Source organism: Oreochromis aureus, linkage group 14 (genome assembly GCF_013358895.1).
Source record: "Oreochromis aureus strain Israel breed Guangdong linkage group 14, ZZ_aureus, whole genome shotgun sequence".
In the NCBI taxonomy this organism is placed as follows: Eukaryota; Metazoa; Chordata; class Actinopteri; order Cichliformes; family Cichlidae; genus Oreochromis; species Oreochromis aureus.
The window spans coordinates 9,199,571-9,217,663 of NC_052955.1; the positions used below are offsets into that span (position 1 = coordinate 9,199,571).

At 40.1% G+C, this 18,093-nt stretch overlaps 1 protein-coding gene across 1 annotated transcript; it reads left to right on the forward strand.

Annotated features, from left to right (window-relative positions):
• The first annotated feature begins 277 nt into the window (after positions 1-277).
• LOC116310845 (tripartite motif-containing protein 3-like) lies at positions 278-17,962 on the forward strand. Its single transcript, XM_031727756.2, has 13 exons — positions 278-414; positions 9,104-9,276; positions 9,774-10,014; positions 10,210-10,361; positions 10,484-10,664; positions 10,763-11,492; positions 11,682-11,785; positions 11,859-12,026; positions 12,130-12,298; positions 12,862-12,921; positions 13,151-13,221; positions 15,155-15,295; positions 15,394-17,962. The coding sequence occupies exons 2-13, from the start codon at positions 9,131-9,133 to the stop codon at positions 15,544-15,546; spliced, it is 2,316 nt and encodes a 771-aa protein (XP_031583616.2). The 5' UTR covers positions 278-414; positions 9,104-9,130; the 3' UTR covers positions 15,547-17,962.
• Positions 17,963-18,093: the final 131 nt, after the last annotated feature.

Genomic DNA, 18,093 nt, shown 5'->3' on the forward strand with positions numbered 1-18,093 from the left:
GTGATCATTTTTGGGTTTACATCCCCAAAATTCAAAGGGTAAAGAAACAAACGTTGTGCTTTTAAAGGAAATGGGTGGTACCCAAGGAAGCCAAACCCCTTTGCAGTAGTCAGATTTATCCCTCAGTCAGTCCTCGAGATTTTCCACGTCTTTTGCATATCCCCTGCTATTGGGTTCTTTAACTCCTCCCATTAGTCATCTGACCAATGCTGCGCATAAACCACTCCCCTAATCTCCTCCTTTCCCTTGTCCTCTTCCTTACTGTCCCCTTCTTCTCCCAGACAGACCCTGCCCTTTCCTTTCTGTCGCCCTGTCTGTGGATTCTGTATTGGAGAGGTTTGGGACACTGACAATGGGAAGCTTTCTTTACGGCCTGCAATGCTGACACTCCTGTTCCTCCTGTTGGGAATTTATGTGAGTACAATGTAACCATTCACTTCTTTTTTTATGGTGTCGAATTTCTGCTTTCTCATCCTGCTTGTTCCGTTATCCGGAGTCCTCAGAGATACAATGACTGGGCTAGAAGCAGATGAATAATTGATTACTTCATCCCAGCAGCATCTGTGCACGGATAAATCATATCAGAGGGGGCTATACTTTTTAAAAAAAAAACAACAACATGATGTCCCCCTCTTTTGTGCTTTTTTAAATTGCAATAATCAAACAACTTAAAGTCAAAGCAGTTATTCCAGCACCGTTTAAGACAAACTGTTGCACAGAAATTCTCTATTGCTGTGATTTTTTTAAAGCATTTTTTTCATTGCTTCCTCTTTCAGCCCACACACTTCTCCATTTTAGCTCATAGCTGGCTGCCGGCTGGCTGCCGGCTCAGTAGCAGGTGGGCATCTCTGCTGCAGTCTGAGGGCTGGGCTCTTTAAATCAAGCATACATGCTCGTTTGTTAGAGGATTAGTGATCTTCCGTTGGTTTTCCTCATCTGAATATGTATGGAGTGTGCTGCTGGGAAGTTTTGTGAGCCACATGTGAATCGACATGTTGTTTTCTTGTGTCACTCTGTGGCTCCTTGTGTTGCACTGTACTGCAGCAACAGCAGCAGGCAATGCATCATTTTTGAAGACATTTTTTTTTTTTAGTCTTCAGGCCTAGACTGTGAGCAGATGGTCCAGTGGTTTTGGTATTGATTGTCTTTGTTCTGAAAGGCTCGTTTTATATTTCTCATTTTAGGGTAAAAGTACCTCAAAAGTTTAATTTTTTAAATGAGTGCAGGTGATAGAGATGTTTGGCTGGTTTTGCTCTGTTGGCAGCTTGCAATGGGTCACAGGGAGGGTGCAGACGGTGCAGGATGCTGCGCCAGAGGGCAGATTGTTAGCAGAGCTTAGAGAGTCAAATTATATCTGTGTTCTTAAGGTATACAGGACAGGGAACATGTGCAAGAGAACCAGGGGACCAACAAGGGTGTTGTGTGGGGTATACAGCACTACTCTTTGCAAATATTGAGCAACAGAGATTAAACTGTAGCTTAGAAGTGACCAGAAACAGCAACAGCCTTTGAATACTAATTTGATCAAAGGCAGACATGTAGCATAGCCCTTACCTGTTAACAAAATCAACCCCCAGTGCACCAACACAAATGAGAGGATAGGGAACTTGATAAATATATTATAAAAAGATAGATTGCAGGATAATTAGATTTTTTGATCTTTCATTTTCAATGATTTATTGACCTGCTTTCCATATTATTATATCAGTATTTAAATGAGACCCATGGCAGTGAGTCAGTTCTCCTGGGTTTATTTTTCCTAATTTGTGCAACAACATCAAATGGAAAAGCTCTAATATAATATAATGCAATATCAGTTTATCTGGCTCCACTGTTAATTGCTAATCGGTGTATGATTAACCTGATTTAATATCATACACAAGTTGGATCGTTCGCCCTTTCTAATCTTTCCTAGTTGTCATCATGAGGTTTGTTGAAACCCCAATTCAGAATAAATAGATTACTCTAGGTAATAACTATAATAATTATTATTATGGTTTATAGCTCTAGCCAATTAGAAGGCACAGAGTTATTTTGGAGTTTAGGACACAATATTTGAAGGTTCAATCTCCATGAAAATGATCATGCTTATTTTGTGTTATTAATTCATTTATTGGATCAGATTATTGCTCACTGATCAACAGAAGAATGACTGTAGATGAGCCAGAGTTTTGACTTGAGTCTAATTGTCAGCTGGTGTCCCTGGTCAGTTCCTGAAACGGCAATCTAAAATTAGAATATAATGACTTATCACAGCCAGTGCATGCAGATAGTACACAGGCTACAGATGACCATCAACCAGTACAAGGCACATCCACCAAGCTACCCATGAGGTAGACTACATACAAAACAAAAGAAGGTAAAATGCTTTTGATTGGATCCTCTAATTCTGTACTTGCGTTTGATCAGTCGGCCCTCGTTTGAATAGCACTTTTATTTTTTTTATTTCTGTTTAGTGGTTTATGAGGCATCATCAGTCTTACATAAGACATCATCAAGAGGGATGCAGTCACATCAAGATTACTCGCTATACATAATAAATATTAGATGAGATTTTCTGAAGCAGCGGAGTGGTTTATTTCAACTAAAAAAATAATCAATATTTTCTGGAAAATACCTTTACCAGTGGACATCTTTAAACCTTCAGCTATTGAACTAAAGTGCTGTTGTTTCTTTTATTGAACAACAGTGCAAAGTTCAGAGATGAAGGGCTTCCAAGATGAACAAAATTACATCCATTTTATAGATCACAGACAGAGACATTCACCATGTAAAACATGTGACAGCACAAAATAGTTAAGTCAATAAAAGTAAATATAGCACAATAAAAGTCACAGTTTTTCTCTTTACCTATTATAACAACATAGCAGCTTAGCACTGATACTGTTCATTTTATCAAACCAACATTTGTGCTGCTCAGCAAACTGCCAAGCCAAAATCACATTTAGTTTCTTAAATATTCTGAACATGAACTACATTTTCTTTACAAAGTGTAACCCCACTAATACTTCACAGTGCCTGTGTATCTGCAAAGTACAGCGTGTATGAGACCATATTTGAACTACTGAGTCACAGTATGAGACATCTCAGTCGTCTTACTGCAGGTGAATAAGCATTGCAGGCACCGCTTGTGCGCCGATCGACCTTTTGTTAAATCTGCAGTGCATGTTGTGCCTGCAGACAGGCTGCCCTGTGTGCCGCATTGTCTTCTGACAATGTTTAGGAGTGTGGGCTGACAGGGCGAGACGAAAATCTCCTGTTGTCAGATCTTATCAATCTTAACAAAACAAAATGATGAAAAACTGCCGCAGTGTTAGTTTTTAGTAGTTCAGTGTCTAATTGCAATCAGTAAGTGTCTATGCTAGGCCATTATTAGCATGCAAATGTGTTCCACTCTTATGCTGAGTGTATCATTCTCAATAGCCTTACATATAATATACAGACACTATTTTTCTTTTATGTAAAGCCCAGCGTTCCATGCTGTGACTGTTCTGTCAGAGATTGATGCATCGAGACAGATTTTTTCATCTGATGGAGTGTAAGGGGGTGGGGTGGTGGGGGGGGGTGGGGCGTATTAGTCTTGAGAAGTTTGTGTGAATAATGATTGATGAGTCATCACGAAGCAAGCATCTTTTCTGTCCCTGAAAACATATAAAACAGACCCTACGCTTTGATCAAGCTGCCTGAATGTCTCATTCTTAGGTCCACATTAACTTTGGTGTTGTAAAGAGTGTAATTGCTCCACATTGTTATTCCTAGTGCAGATATAACTGTGTGAATAGTTATGCTTGACCCGTGTTCACCAGAAAGTGCTGCAAATTAAGACAATGATCACAAATGTCTTATGTTATTAAAAAAAAGCACAATCACGAATGCTGCTGAACAAAGTTACAAACAATGAGACATTTGTGATTATGTAATTTATGCTGTGTCTCTGGAGCATATGCTTTTCTCACTTCTACTCTTACTTGTCTTTTCTCTCTTTATATCTGAGTCAAGTATACAGATATTCCTTTGTAACAGTCTACCTTGTTCCTCATAACCCAGAAAAAATCTTTCAACAATGTGTTGAGTTTATTCAAAATTACATTTCGGGTAATTCTGCTCAGCCTGTGAACAATTACTGTGTGTTGGCACATGAGGAAGGACACAACAGATGTAGCAGAAAACATAAACTACAGTCTATATTTAAACATAATCTGGAGAGCACATCACTGAGGGCCAACACTTGTCTTTTCAGGTCAGTGAGGCTTTCACCAGTGTTTGCTGGTCTAGTACATAAACAACTTCTGAAGACTCCTCTCTGCTGTGTCTCTTAAAACTGATATCACAAGATGGTAACACGGCTACAAAGTCCGTTTTCTAAGAGATGCTGTATGCAATTGTAGTTCAATAATACTGAGCTGGCTAAGATAGTAATGCTTAAAATAGATTTGAAATATTGGATACCAATGGAGAAAAAGATACTTGTCTGTTACTCGAATAAGGAAAGAGGAAGGGAAGAGGCAAATACTTTATATGGCCACTGAAGCACAAACATCCTGGAATCCTGAATAGTCACTGTTAAGGAATGGTATTAACAATCTGTAAATTACAGCCTTCTTAAAGGGCCAGTTTCTGATTTCTCATTATGTAGATTGTAGTAAAAATTTGATTTGAACATCAGTCTTTCATTTGATTTATCATGAAAGTATCATTAATGGGATCTATGCTCTTATTTGCTCTTATATTCTCTATCCTACAATACTGTTAAAATGGTGCATGGTCATATTAAATATGGCCAAAACTTCAAATAACAAGGTCACTGTATTTATGTAAAAGAAATGACTGTCACCCAAAAGCTCCAGGCTGCTCTAAATGCTCAGAAGTTCAGAAAGTTCTTCTACTTGGCTCATTATGATGTCCGTGGTGCCAGATATTTCTATGCAGTCATCTCAGACACTCAGCTGAGGCTGTGAGTACAATAGCCCCACCCATCTGCTGTCTAAGCCTTCTGTTTGGGAGGGGCAGCCAATCAGAATAATAGATTGATTTATGTATGTTTTTAACTAGAGCGGTTGGAGAGGTGAGGGGCTGTACCAAGGTACAGTATGGTTAGCATACCCAGTCCAAGCATTTGGTCATGTGACAGTTCCATTTTATTGGGCCAAATTCATTGGCTTATCATCTCCTGTATAAAAGAGTAGAGTTTCTTTGTTTAACTGTGTCTCGCTTAGTCTGCAGAGTCCAGAGATATTTGAATGAAACTTCTCGATCAAATTCCTTTTCTAAGTTAACAACAGTTAAATGAATAAATGTCAGTTATTTTGTTATGGATGACCGACTTTATGATCTTATTCAGTGTTGCACGAAGGCTGGAGCACACCCAGCTGTAACTGGGTGAGAGGCAGGGGTACACCCTGAGTACGTCACCAGTCTACCACAAGGCAATAGTTCACAATTCATTTGGAATCGTGATTTAACTTAACAAGTATATATTTGGATTGTCGGAAGTGGAGTACCTTGAGGAAATGCTTGTAAGCACAAGCGGAACATGCAGACTCAACAGAGAAAGGCCTCAGGCATGTTTGAAACAAGAATTTTCTGCTGTTGTGAGGTAACGGTGCTAATCACTCCACCACAGGGCCACTCTGTACTTGAAAATGACATGCTGACATGCTGATACTGATCGTTACATCCTGGAAGCAAGCTGATTTATAACCATTAACTTAAATCAGACAAGTAAAGTTTAATAACTTTAGGGGCTTGGGGTTATTTTGAGTTATTATTTTTAAGGACTTTAACTTGCTCTCCGTCTCATTGACTATAACCAAGAGATGACATTTTCCATTAAATGTAATTGTAGTTGGTCACATAACTGTGGGTCAAAGAATTAGTCATGTATTCAGAATAACATTATATTTTCTCTATAACTGGAATTTTTCGTCTCATAAAAAAGATGACATTGCTCTTTCCACCCATTAAGCAAAACATGCCTATTTATTATAATTTATCGAGGAGCAAAAAGCCCTGGATTAGGAAGCATGTGTAATTATTTTTGTTGTTGTTGGACAGCATAACCATAGTGATTTTTTTATTTTTATTTTTTAAAAGCATCTAAGCTATAAAAACAAGTAGCACTTACTGGGAGCAGTGAGAGGAGAGGAACCCTTACCTGCCCTACCGATTGAAATCTAAGCAGATTAAGCTGAGGGCAGTGTTTTCTCTGAAGGCGAGCTCCTGTTGCTAAAATCCAATTAAATCATTCATATTACATGTGCTTGTTTTCAAGAGAAAGGTTTTGAGCATACACACTTACTTCAAGCATGAAATACAGCTGTATCATCTTCGGACAGCTAGTGACTAGCCTTCATTCTTTTATGTGCACATGAAGCATTTTCTTCAAAGCGAATTTGAAGTGACTGGGCATGATGGTGTCATCTGAATCTGTGAGACAGTAATCCAGATGGCAGACAGGACCTGACCCTGCAGGAGGAGATTAAAGCACTTAACAGTAATGCAGGGTGAGAGTGGCAAGTGACGTTTTGCAGTGAAACGGCTGACTTTGCAAACATTTGCACCGTGATTTTCTGCAGTAAAAAGAGAGGAAAGGGACTATTGACCTCATCTGTATGAAGCGCTGACCGTGCACTTCTCATGACAAAGCCTTGTGATTGCTGTTTAATCACATGCTTCCTCAAACATTAAACTGCAGATTGCAGTCTTTAGTCTGTATTTAATTAAATATATTACTATTTATGTTGTACATTAGGTATTCTCTAAATTCACACAGGGAAAGAAGGTTTTTAATGAAAGATCTGTCTGTGGTGAGGCGAGTGGGAGTAACTGAGCCGAGGAGGGCTGCTTGAAGAACAGACAGACAGGCAGGGAGAAGGGAAGGTGGGGGAGACTGTTGCAATCCTAAGGACAGTGGCCAGTCTGTCGAGAAGGGAGGAGCCTAAAGGTCTTGGCTCATCATACTTCCTCCTGATGTCACCGTTCAGCTGCTGCAATTCAGAGTCTATGTAAAGGGAGGACAGCCCAGGGAGGGGAGGGCTTTTTAGGGGAGACAAGGGAAGGGGAGGCATAGAGTTTTTCGGGAAGGGCTTGTTGTGAATGGGCTTGGCAGACCTCCTTAGTCAGTAGGCCTTCTAATCACTTGGGAAGAAACAACAATAGAGTCTGCGTGCTTGAGAAAATTCCCATCTGTCTGTGGCTGGGCTCAGGCATACTGATGTCATGAGTGCATTTATGTGGCCGAGAGAGAAAGAGAAAAATGACAGGATAATAAAAAAAAAGGGTAGGAGAATGAGGGAGGGGAAGAGATGTGGGGCGGTGAGCTGTGAGCAGAGCTGAAATGCCATTGTTATTGCTCGCTGCTCTGTGTTGCAAAAAGGGACAGCTGCCGCTGAGGCCTGCTTGCTCATGTGAGGCAGAGAGCCCAGCTCACCGTGAATTTTTCCCCATCTCCCCTCAGACAGAGAGACAGGTGGTTCCTGAACTCAGCCTGCTGAGAGTCAAGGGAAGGAACTAGAAGGAATTTGGGGAGTGGCATTTCAAAGCTTCCTCTTCCCTCCCGTTTCTCTCAAAGAAAAGGGGCCTAGTTATATTTTTAAGGCATCAGCTGAAAGACAAAGTGTTGTTTGGTGAGACATGTTATAGTGACGCAACGAGGAAACTGATAGTAAGCTCAAGTAGAGTGAATCCTTCTTTTGTCCGGTCTGTGTGCATTGTCTTAAACTGCAATGAGCAGGATGTTTTTACGCTCACAAGCATGATCAAGAATTTTTTAAATATTATACATTGCCAGTTACACAGAATATGACATCTTACATCAATGATGGTGTACTACATTCACACATGGCAGTGACTCCTTGCTTATTTCACCTTTTACATATTTTGAACTGTAATCAGGTTCAAAATGACGGCTCAAGGTCAACTGTCAGGTTTCCCCGGCTCAAAGGTTCACTTTGATTAATAGCACCAAAGCAGAATTAACCTTCTCATATCAGATAGCTGTTTTAAGCTTTCTTGGGCATTAATGAAGCTATTGAGTATCCTAACTGTTCATGATCCTACATAACAAGAACATATCTTGCTAGTGTTACAAAGAAAATTGAAAGAAAAAGCAAATAAAATAAATTAATTGCCTTTGAGTTCTTTTCCCATTTGACGTCTCAGTAGTCGTCACGGAACTGACTTTGTCAGGGGATAAATTCAGTTAATCTGTAATGAATTTTTTGAGCTTTAATTCAAACGTACAATGCAGTGTCAAGGTTATTAGCGGATGGTGCATTACAGAAAATTATAAGGAGCCTAGAGTGTCAGTTACCTGACTGAAGGTGTTTTGCAGGACAGGAACTGTAGAGGAAAAAACTGAAAACAATAGGGCTCTTTACAGTGTTAGCCAAACAAATGACAAAACACACCAATCCTCCCGCTGGAATTTTATTATCATATGAGTCACTCACTTTTGTAAGCGGTGTTTATTGACCAGCTTGTCTGTGTTTTTGGACTCCATGTAATCCTTTATGTGCTTGTGTACACTATGACAGATGTACGGCACAACATTGGCATGCTAAGTTAATCCCTGCTTGACCCAGTGGTATAATTTCATGTAACAGCAACTCTGCCATCTGAACTGCAAGCCAGCAGGCATCTACTCATCTAGGATTCATATTAAATAACAAAAGTGACACAGTACACCGAAAAATATCACCAAGAGTAAAACATAAGCCGTTTCTATTGGTATCATGTTTCGATCGGCTTATACTGTGTATAACTTCTAACACTATTGCTGACAGCATAATTGTCTCCACTAAGAGTTCTACCCTGCGGTTTTAATCACATGTATACGTTTCTTTCGACTGTGTGAACTCAACTGGGGTTTTCACTTATAAAGTTAAACAGCCTCTGGTGAAGGAACTCATACTACTGACATAGTTTGATAAGCGAGACCATAAATTGCTCGCGGATACAGGATTTAGATGAGGTTTTATTGTGTTAGCGGGACTATGAGTCATTTCTTCCTTTGCTCAAGCGTGTACACCCTGTTCACCCTGCCTGACTGTTTCCTCAAGGCTTTCTTGACCTTTCTTCTCTTTCTTTCACCTTGTTTGCACAGGTTAAGTGTTCCCAGTGTCCCCTTTGAATGTCTGTCATTATGGCGAAGCGTGAGACTGGCAGCACCAGCCCTGTGGTGAGGCAGATAGACAAGCAGTTCCTGGTCTGCAGCATCTGTTTGGACCATTATCACAACCCAAAGGTGCTGCCCTGCCTGCACACCTTCTGTGAGAAGTAAGCTATGAATCACTTAGCTTTACAAGGTGATCGACACCAGGAGATCAAAGTGACAGTAAAGAGATAAGCAGACATAAAACATTTAAAAGCAAAATAAAAAGATGAGTCAGTGTTTGGCTATTATAGGATGCAGCGTGCTAGATTTTAGTTTACTTTAATGTCTTTTTTAGCAATTTCTAAATTTGGTATCGCAGCTCCTCGCTTAAGCAAGCTATTCTGTCATCATCGTGGCTTCTGCATGACGTAAGTCACCAGCTACTCTAAGCTTGGTCACAAGAAAAGCAGACAGCCTTTTTTTAGGGCACAGCTTTGGTAATAGCAAATACTGGTTTCCACAGCTGTGTTGCTACAGTAGTACTGTTTTTAAATTGTTGTGCTTAGTAACCACTCAAATCACATTGTCCAGTCTTCTAATCAGGTCTCACCCTGAAATTGGTGCTTGACTGCAGCTTTATTCCTCTAACTGATTTCTTTAATGTCTTATCTGATTGTAGATGTCTACAGAACTACATCCCTCCCCAGTCTTTGACACTATCCTGCCCAGTATGCAGACAGACTTCTATCTTGCCAGAGAAGGGTGTGGCAGCCCTGCAGAACAACTTCTTCATCACAAACCTAATGGAGGTGTTACAACGAGACCCAGAGTGCAGCCAGCCTGAGGCAGGCAATGTTCTTGAGTCAGCCAATGCAGCTACAACTTGTCAGCCCCTTTCTTGCCCTAATCACGAGGGCAAGGTAAGCTTAAAAAAAACCCAAAAATGCTGATTAAAAATATTTCAGAACTATCAGACCTCATCTGCATGTTCCTGACCAGGCTGCCGACTGTTATTAGATTAAAAAGAAATGCCTTCTGTATATATACATTTGAACTTCTGAGCAACCTTAACCTCAGTAATGTGACTTTACTTGCCTCAACTGCACCATCTGCAGGTGATGGAGTTTTACTGCGAGTCATGTGAAACAGCCATGTGTCTGGAGTGTACAGAAGGAGAACACAGGGAACATGTGACGGTGCCTCTAAGGGATGTGCTCGAACAGCATAAGTCAGCCCTTAAAGGTCAGCTGGACACTGTTCGCAACAGGTATGATTTTTCACTGCTTTAACGCATAATCAATTATGTGATTGTTTTTGGAAGACATTAGTAAAATTGGACGTGTAAAAGTATAAAGAGCTATAATCTGCATTTATTTTTTGCTCTGGCAGACTACCTCAGCTGACTGCTGCCATTGACCTTGTGAATGAGATCTCCAAGCAACTTACAGAAAGGAAAAATGACTCTGTGACAGAAATCAGTAATACTTTTGATGAGCTGGAGAAGGCCCTACACCAACGCAAGACTGCTCTCATTACTGAGGTGGAAAACATCTGCAGCACCAAGCAGAAGGTCAGCGATCTTATTCATTTTAAATTTGATGCATTAAAAAATAATCACGATATTTCCCATTTCTGTACTAGCTCTGCTGACTGTCTCCGTCTCCTTAGGTGCTTCAAGCTCAGCTTACCTCTTTGCTTCAGGGCAGAGAGAACATTCAGAGCAGCTGTAACTTCACAGAGCATGCCCTGAGCCATGGGAGCGCCACTGAAGTCCTTCTGGTCCAGAAACAAATGGGTGAGAGGGTGAGTGCTCTGGCAAGACACAGCTTTCCCGAGCATCCTCATGAAAACGGACATCTGGAATGCCAGGTGGAGACGGATGGATTGAGGCGCTCCATTCAGAACCTAGGAGTCCTGATCACAACAGGGGCTGTCGGCCATACCAGCGTTGCCACCGGTGAAGGTCTGCGACACGCACTAGTTGGCCAACACACCACTATCACAGTCACCACTAAAGACAAAGATGGAGAATTGGTGAAGACTGGTAACGCGGTTCTTAGGGCAGAGATTATCTCTGTGGATGGGGTGTGTACTGAAGCTGAGGTGGTGGACAACAAAAACGGCACCTACGAGGTTGGATACACCCTCCGCTCTGAGGGAGAATTCACCTTCTCTTTGCTGCTATATGAACAGCCTGTGAGGGGGAGTCCTTTCCGTTTGCGTGCTGTCAAACCGTCAGATGTCCTGCAGTCGCCAGACGACGTGAAGAGACGAGTGAAGTCCCCAAGCGGAGGAGGAGGTCATGTTCGCCAGAAGGCCGTGCGCAGGCCTTCCAGCATGTATAGCACCACCAAGAAAAAGGAAAATCCAATAGAGGACGAGCTGATATATAGAGTTGGTGAGTGAAAAAGCGTTATTTTGGATATTAATCATACTGTTGACTGTTCTTACAATCTTCCATCCATGCATATTTTTATGCTTTTAATGCTTTTAATTTACTTTTAGTGGCACAAAATGGTGACTTATCCTTAAAAGTTTTTATATTTTCATAGTGTAAAAACATGGGGATGTTTTGTTGATTTGACAGGAACAAGAGGGAGAGATAAAGGAGAATTCACCAATCTTCAAGGCATCTCGGCCTCCAGTAATGGTCGGATTGTGGTAGCAGATAGCAACAACCAGTGCATACAGGTCAGTGGCTAACCTTTAGCTTCAAAGAATTAATTTTTTGAATTGTTTAATAATTTCTTTTCTTTTTTTATAGGTTTTCTCTAACGACGGCCAGTTTAAGTTGAGGTTTGGGGTAAGAGGTCGTTCACCAGGCCAGCTGCAGCGCCCCACAGGAGTCACAGTAGACATGAACGGGGACATAATAGTAGCTGACTATGACAACAGATGGATTAGCATCTTTTCCTCGGATGGCAAGTTCAAGGTTGGCAATTCCAGTCAGTAAAAGAAATATTTGTTTGTTTGTTTTTAAACTGCACGATTTTAAAGTGAAACTAGATTACAAAACAAAACTTTGTCTGTAACAGAATAAGATTGGCGCTGGAAGATTAATGGGCCCCAAAGGTGTGGCTGTGGACAAGAATGGACACATTATCACGGTTGATAATAAGGCCTGCTGTGTCTTCATCTTCCAATCAAATGGGAAGTTGGTGACAAAGTTTGGAGCCAGAGGAACATCAGACAGACACTTTGCAGGTACTGAGTGATGTTAAATAAATAAATGTGATATTTTTTTATATATATATATGATCATTTTATTAAAAATTTCTCTTACAGAAAACAACAGAGATTAACACTTAATCAAGTTTCATGTATCAGGGCATGTGGTTGGGCCAGATTTACAAAATTGATTTCTGTTTCTTTACAGGAAAGTTGATTTGAACAGTCCTAGTGATCAGCATGTCTCTGCACCCTTAATTTGTTTTAACTAATGAGTGCATGTATAGCTACTTGCTTAATTAGAGACATTAACACACAGTTAATGTTTTGGTTGTTGCACTGATTGTCTTAATTATAAATTATACATCCTGTCATCATAGCACAGCAGGAGTCCGCAGTTCATGATGTACACTACTGCATGCCAAGTTTTGATGATCGTCCTTCCCTGTTGTTCAGATGTCGGGGGGGGGGCGGGACTAATTTGCATGCTTTGCTGGAATCCCCTCATTGATGCCGCTCCAGTTGTACAGCAATATTTAAGTTGAACTCACCCGTTCGTTCACTTTCATTTCTCACTTGGAACTTTTCTTTTCTTTTAGAGAAAAGTGGTGCAAACATTGCACTGGATACAAAGATTAGTAAATCTGGCCCTGTTTTCAGTAAGTAATATATTCACTGTGAATGTGAGCTAAAAAAAAATGAATCTTTGTTCTCTTTTTCTACATGTTGGTGCTTCAGACCTGTCATGTCTCAGCTCTGAGAGTTTCTCTGTGATCACTTGGTGTCTTGTTTTTGATGTCCAGAAATAGTATGCCGCTTCATCTCATACACTGTAAACGGACGGATGACTCATCTTTGCTGTTCCCTCCCTGTCTCCTCTGCTTTCAGGTCCTCACTTTGTGGCTGTAAATAACAAAAATGAGATTGTGGTAACAGACTTCCACAACCATTCAGTGAAGGTATGGCTTGTTGCAAGTATGTGCGAACAGTATGTCTGAAAACCTGGGACCTCTTCCAGAAAGTGTGTTTAATAAACCTGAGTTGATTAGCTCTGAGATCAGCAAGTCTGAGTTTTCGGTTCCAGAGCAGCTGAGTTAAGGGTGTACATGGGTAGAAAAAGAAAACCATTATCAGTAGTGCTCCAGTACCAGGACTCACCATGGCAACGGGTAAATAAAGAGCAAAGCCTCCATTTTAATCTAGTAAACTGAAAAATATGAACATACGTCAGTGCTGACCATGGTATTTATCTCAAATGGGAGGGCAGGAAAGAGTAACTTTAATCAGGTTGGTCTGCTCTGTCATCATCATAGGCAGACTAAAGTACATATTTTTTAAACTCTCTGTGGTCATCATTATCCCCACTTGAATTTTCACTAGATAAATCTGTAATCCTAATTTTCAATTTGATTTTCAAATCTAATTATTCAGCCATAACCCAACAAGGACAAAATTTAAGTGAAAGAAACAAAAGATAACAGGCAGATTGCTCATGGACCGGTGATATTAATTACCCAGATAGCAACGGACTCCAGGGCGGATCTGCCTTCAGGACATTTCTTTAATTAGATAAAAGCTGTTTTTCCTACAGGTGATGACCATTTCATTGTCTGAATGATTATTTAGTAAAAACTGAATCTCCTAATGGAGTGTAAAAAGCTTAATTTTTCATACAGAGAGTTTCATTATTTCTGAGATTACTGGATAAAAAAGTTTAATGAGATTTACAGAAAAAACTCTTCTTTAATGTTCCCAGTTTAACCATTTCTAATCTGATCTAATTTCAGCCTGCACTGATAGATGATGGCTTTTTTACAGTCATAGCAACAGTGTTTAGATGTTGCTGTTAATAGTAAAAGTTTAGTAATAGTTTTTAATATAACTCAAATGAATGTAAAGTTGTTTTGGGGTTTTTTTGTAATTGCAAACAAGTTTAAATGTAAATGTTTTAGCTTTTTAAAAAATTATATCAGAATGAGGGGTTTTAAATAAAGAATGCAGATCATGTCAGGAGAAATTAAGCTTTTGAACTGATTCAGATGGATGAGCTGGGAAATGACTGGAGCCAAACTGAGTCTGGGTTTGATCCTTATCCATTTTGGATCCGTCCCGCCGTGCAAGTGGACTCCAATCTGGACACAGTTTGCTGATCTGTTACAGAGCATATGAATTTTAAGACACTGTGCCTTTCCAAATGTTGACAGCATTTAATGACTGAAACTCAATCTGTGAACACATTTCTGAACATGAAACGCTCAGGACACAGGCTGTCCGTGGCTGCATTTAAAAACTCATTTTACTTCAGTTTAAAGTCTTAAATAAAATCATTTCAGCCTCATCTTCACTCAAATGTTCACATCCTCTATAAGATCCAACTGTGACAGACATTTTCCACAGTGTGACCAATTACAGTGTGGGGGAAATGGCTGACAGTCTGACAGCTGTATTACTGTCTAGAGTCTGAGAGAGAGAAAGATGGAGACTATAGATTTTAGTGTGAGCTGATTAAAAGTCTGAGTTGTTAGCTAAACTCTCTTCCTACAATAGGACTGAAGTCACTTTAAGATAACAAAACTGAAGCAAACTTTTCCGGTAGCCTCTTTATTTTGCAAGTTTTTTAAACCTTAAAATAGTGCTTGGCATTCTGATAAAGGCTGCATACGTGTTCCTCCCCAATGTTTTCAGCCGTGCACTTGGAACAAAATTAGAAAGCGATTTTAAAATCAATCAGTTTCAACAGAACAAGAAAAGGCAGGCAGACTCAACCAAATACCACACAATCAGAAACCAAACACTGCTGTGCCTCACATGCTGTGAGGATGTGACTGGCATTTTTCTTCACTTGTCTTAATGTGACAGCATCATTCACCCATGCTTAATCTTACCTGACAGGTGTACAATGCAGATGGGGAGTTCTTGTTTAAATTTGGCTCACACGGAGAGGGGAACGGCCAGTTTAATGCTCCAACGGGTGTGGCTGTGGATGCCAATGGAAATATCATTGTTGCTGATTGGGGAAACAGTCGGATCCAGGTTAGTTTGAGGAAATGAATAATTGGAACTGCGTTACACTTGCAGTAGCCTGTCAGTCACTCATCTAATCTGTCCTTCAATTCTCCATACCCATCCAGGTGTTTGACAGCTCAGGGTCTTTCCTCTCCTATATCAACACATCAGCAGACCCGCTTTATGGCCCCCAGGGCTTGGCTCTCACATCTGATGGCCACGTGGCGGTGGCAGACTCTGGGAACCACTGCTTCAAGGTCTACCGTTACCTACAGTAGATACCCAAGATAGCCATCTTAAACACCGCAAGCACTGACGACACAACCAATGTATTCCACAAGGTGCAATGATTTTTCCAGTACAGCCTTTTGTGTGTCGCCTCACCTTACCTTTATGATGTGAATTGACCATAGACAGCATAAAAGGTGGACGTTGCTACCGTGGCATCATCCATGAATTTTGACTTGAGATGAGCATTTTCACCATCACCATCTTGGTTTCAAAATACCAGATGTGATGAGGAGGGGTGGGTTTAAATCTGAAACTGCTTGCTCATTGGCTAATGACTTGTCAGTTACAAGTGGTTAGCCAATGATTGGGATAATCACAGCACATTAATCCACAGATAATGATCCTTTTTGAAACATTGTATGACCAAGATTTACAAAGTAGACTTAATTTTTTATTCAGTGTGCCCCAAAATGAGTGACTAAGGCCCTAAAGTCATGAGGGAAGGGTTTACAGAGGTCAAAACAGAAAGCCATTTTCCCATAAACTTCTATAGGGTCAAAGTCTATTTGCAACGTCATCTATTGCCATCTGGTGGCCTTGAGATAGAATGCTCATTTAAGCTGCTTGCACTGGCTTCATTTTTGCTAACCTGGAAACTCCGTCCATGTTTTATCCTGTCTGTGGAACTGACGGTTAACTTTAAAATTGAGTGACGTAGCGTACCTCGGAACAAGCGATGACTTGAAGCTATGGACTGGTTTTTGAAAATCTGCAAATACTGACATGGATGGTATTCTTAAACAACACTTTCTGTGAGAGCTGACAGGGTAGGAGATAGTTGGAACTATTTAATCAGCCATAACTCGTCCAGATGCATGAAACTTTACTTTATCTTGATACCTAGACAACAACACAGTGCACCCATTAGTTGCTTTCTCATGAACTAGTTAATGCTTACAGTGAAATAAACAGCGCTATGCTTCTCCAGCAATGAAATGTAAAACTTCTCATTTACTGACATCTCACATAAGTGTCACCACCATCTGTGCATTGATTTGCTGTATGTACTGTATATACATGAATGTATATTGTGTATATTAGATCACTCACTATGTATGTGCTATGATTTTTTGTTTTTTTTGTTTTTTTGTTTTTGAAACACTCAGCCTTGTGGCAGTCCAGATCACAGGAGTCAAGGATTCCCGGATTTTAAACATGTGTATGGCAGCTGTTAAAGAGTGTGCTTTCAAACATACCCAGCACATGCTTAAATGAAGAATCGTCATATTTATTGCTATTGTAAGCAGCACAATGATCGTTTTTGTTATTATCTGTTATCTTGAAGGGGAAAAACAATGTAAAATGCTAATTTATTTTATTTTATACTAGCTCAGCATTTGCAAATTATTTTTCTAAATATTTTTTCTTTCTTTCAAGCTTCACACTTTCTCCCTTTCCCCAAATTAACCCCCTTAAAGCAGAATTCAGTATCCACCCGCATCTGGGAAATGTAGATCAGTGTTTGTGCACTTGGGCAGCTCTTTTCCAAAGCTACAACCCTATCTGGTTTTTATTTACAATAACAACAAAAACTATCTGTATTTATTTAGGTTTCTGTTTTTAGGATTTTGGGTTCATAGAAGCACTGGCTTGCCTTTAACAATTCAATAGCTTTTATTCAAGTGCTACCACCTGGACAGAAATAATACATGTATCTCAGGAAATCCATCCAAATTTCACAATATCAGTAGGAGAATATTAAATAGTTTTGTTTTTTTTTTTAAATTTCATAAACTCATAGGCATAATAGTGGGACAGGCACATTGGGAGCTTTGCGAGAAAACTGTTAATTTGTGCAAATTTAATCTGAATCCAAGGTCATAACTTATTGGGACGGAAGATGAATTCTGTTTTATTGTGTTTGTTGCTTTGTGGTTTTCATATTAGAAACTGTTACAGATGTATTACCAGAAATGACCGTTTATGAGAGGACATTGACTAGCAAGCACATTCACGCTTAAGAGTACACTATTTGTGATACTGTTCTAAGCTTTCTGTCAAATCTGAGTCTCTGCCTGGCTTCCATCATGCCATGACTCTAAATGAAGGACTCATTTGTTCATTCTATGTAATGTCATACAAAAACACGGTGCCACAATAGAAGAAAGACCGGGTGCAGCCAAGACAGACTCCCAGTCTGACTTAATTAATCACAGTACTATGCTCAACACCCAGACACTTCCATAACCTTTCAGTGTGGAGCTTTTCTGAGCTGCAGGATATGACTCAAATTCCACCAGTTAAGTCAGCTAGGAAGCTGTGGTTTTCATGCACCTCGACTCGTTGCCAAACAGGAGCAAGGACATGCTCATCTTTTTGAGATGTGTCTAAAGCATTTTATCCAACCCAGTCTTGTTTTCTCTATGAATATGCACTGGTAATAAAAGCACATGATTTACTGAGCTGCTGTGTATGTGTGTGACTAACATGTTTGTTTGCTCTGCAGGGGATTTTTTTTCTCCCCCACCATTTAAATAAAACCAAATCGTTTAACAGTATTGACAGTGAAATTGTAATTTACACAGGCACTGGGG

What these genes read in the sequence shown, in the direction of transcription:
- LOC116310845 (XM_031727756.2), top strand. Translation starts at nt 9,131, where the DNA reads ATGTCTGTCATTATGGCGAAGCGTGAGACTGGCAGCACCAGCCCTGTG. An exon ending in CCTCGGATGGCAAGTTCAAG is followed by an intron (nt 12,027 to 12,129) that starts GTTGGCAATTCC and finishes TGTCTGTAACAG; the next exon opens with AATAAGATTGGCGCTGGAAG. An exon ending in GGGGAAACAGTCGGATCCAG is followed by an intron (nt 15,296 to 15,393) that starts GTTAGTTTGAGG and finishes ATACCCATCCAG; the next exon opens with GTGTTTGACAGCTCAGGGTC.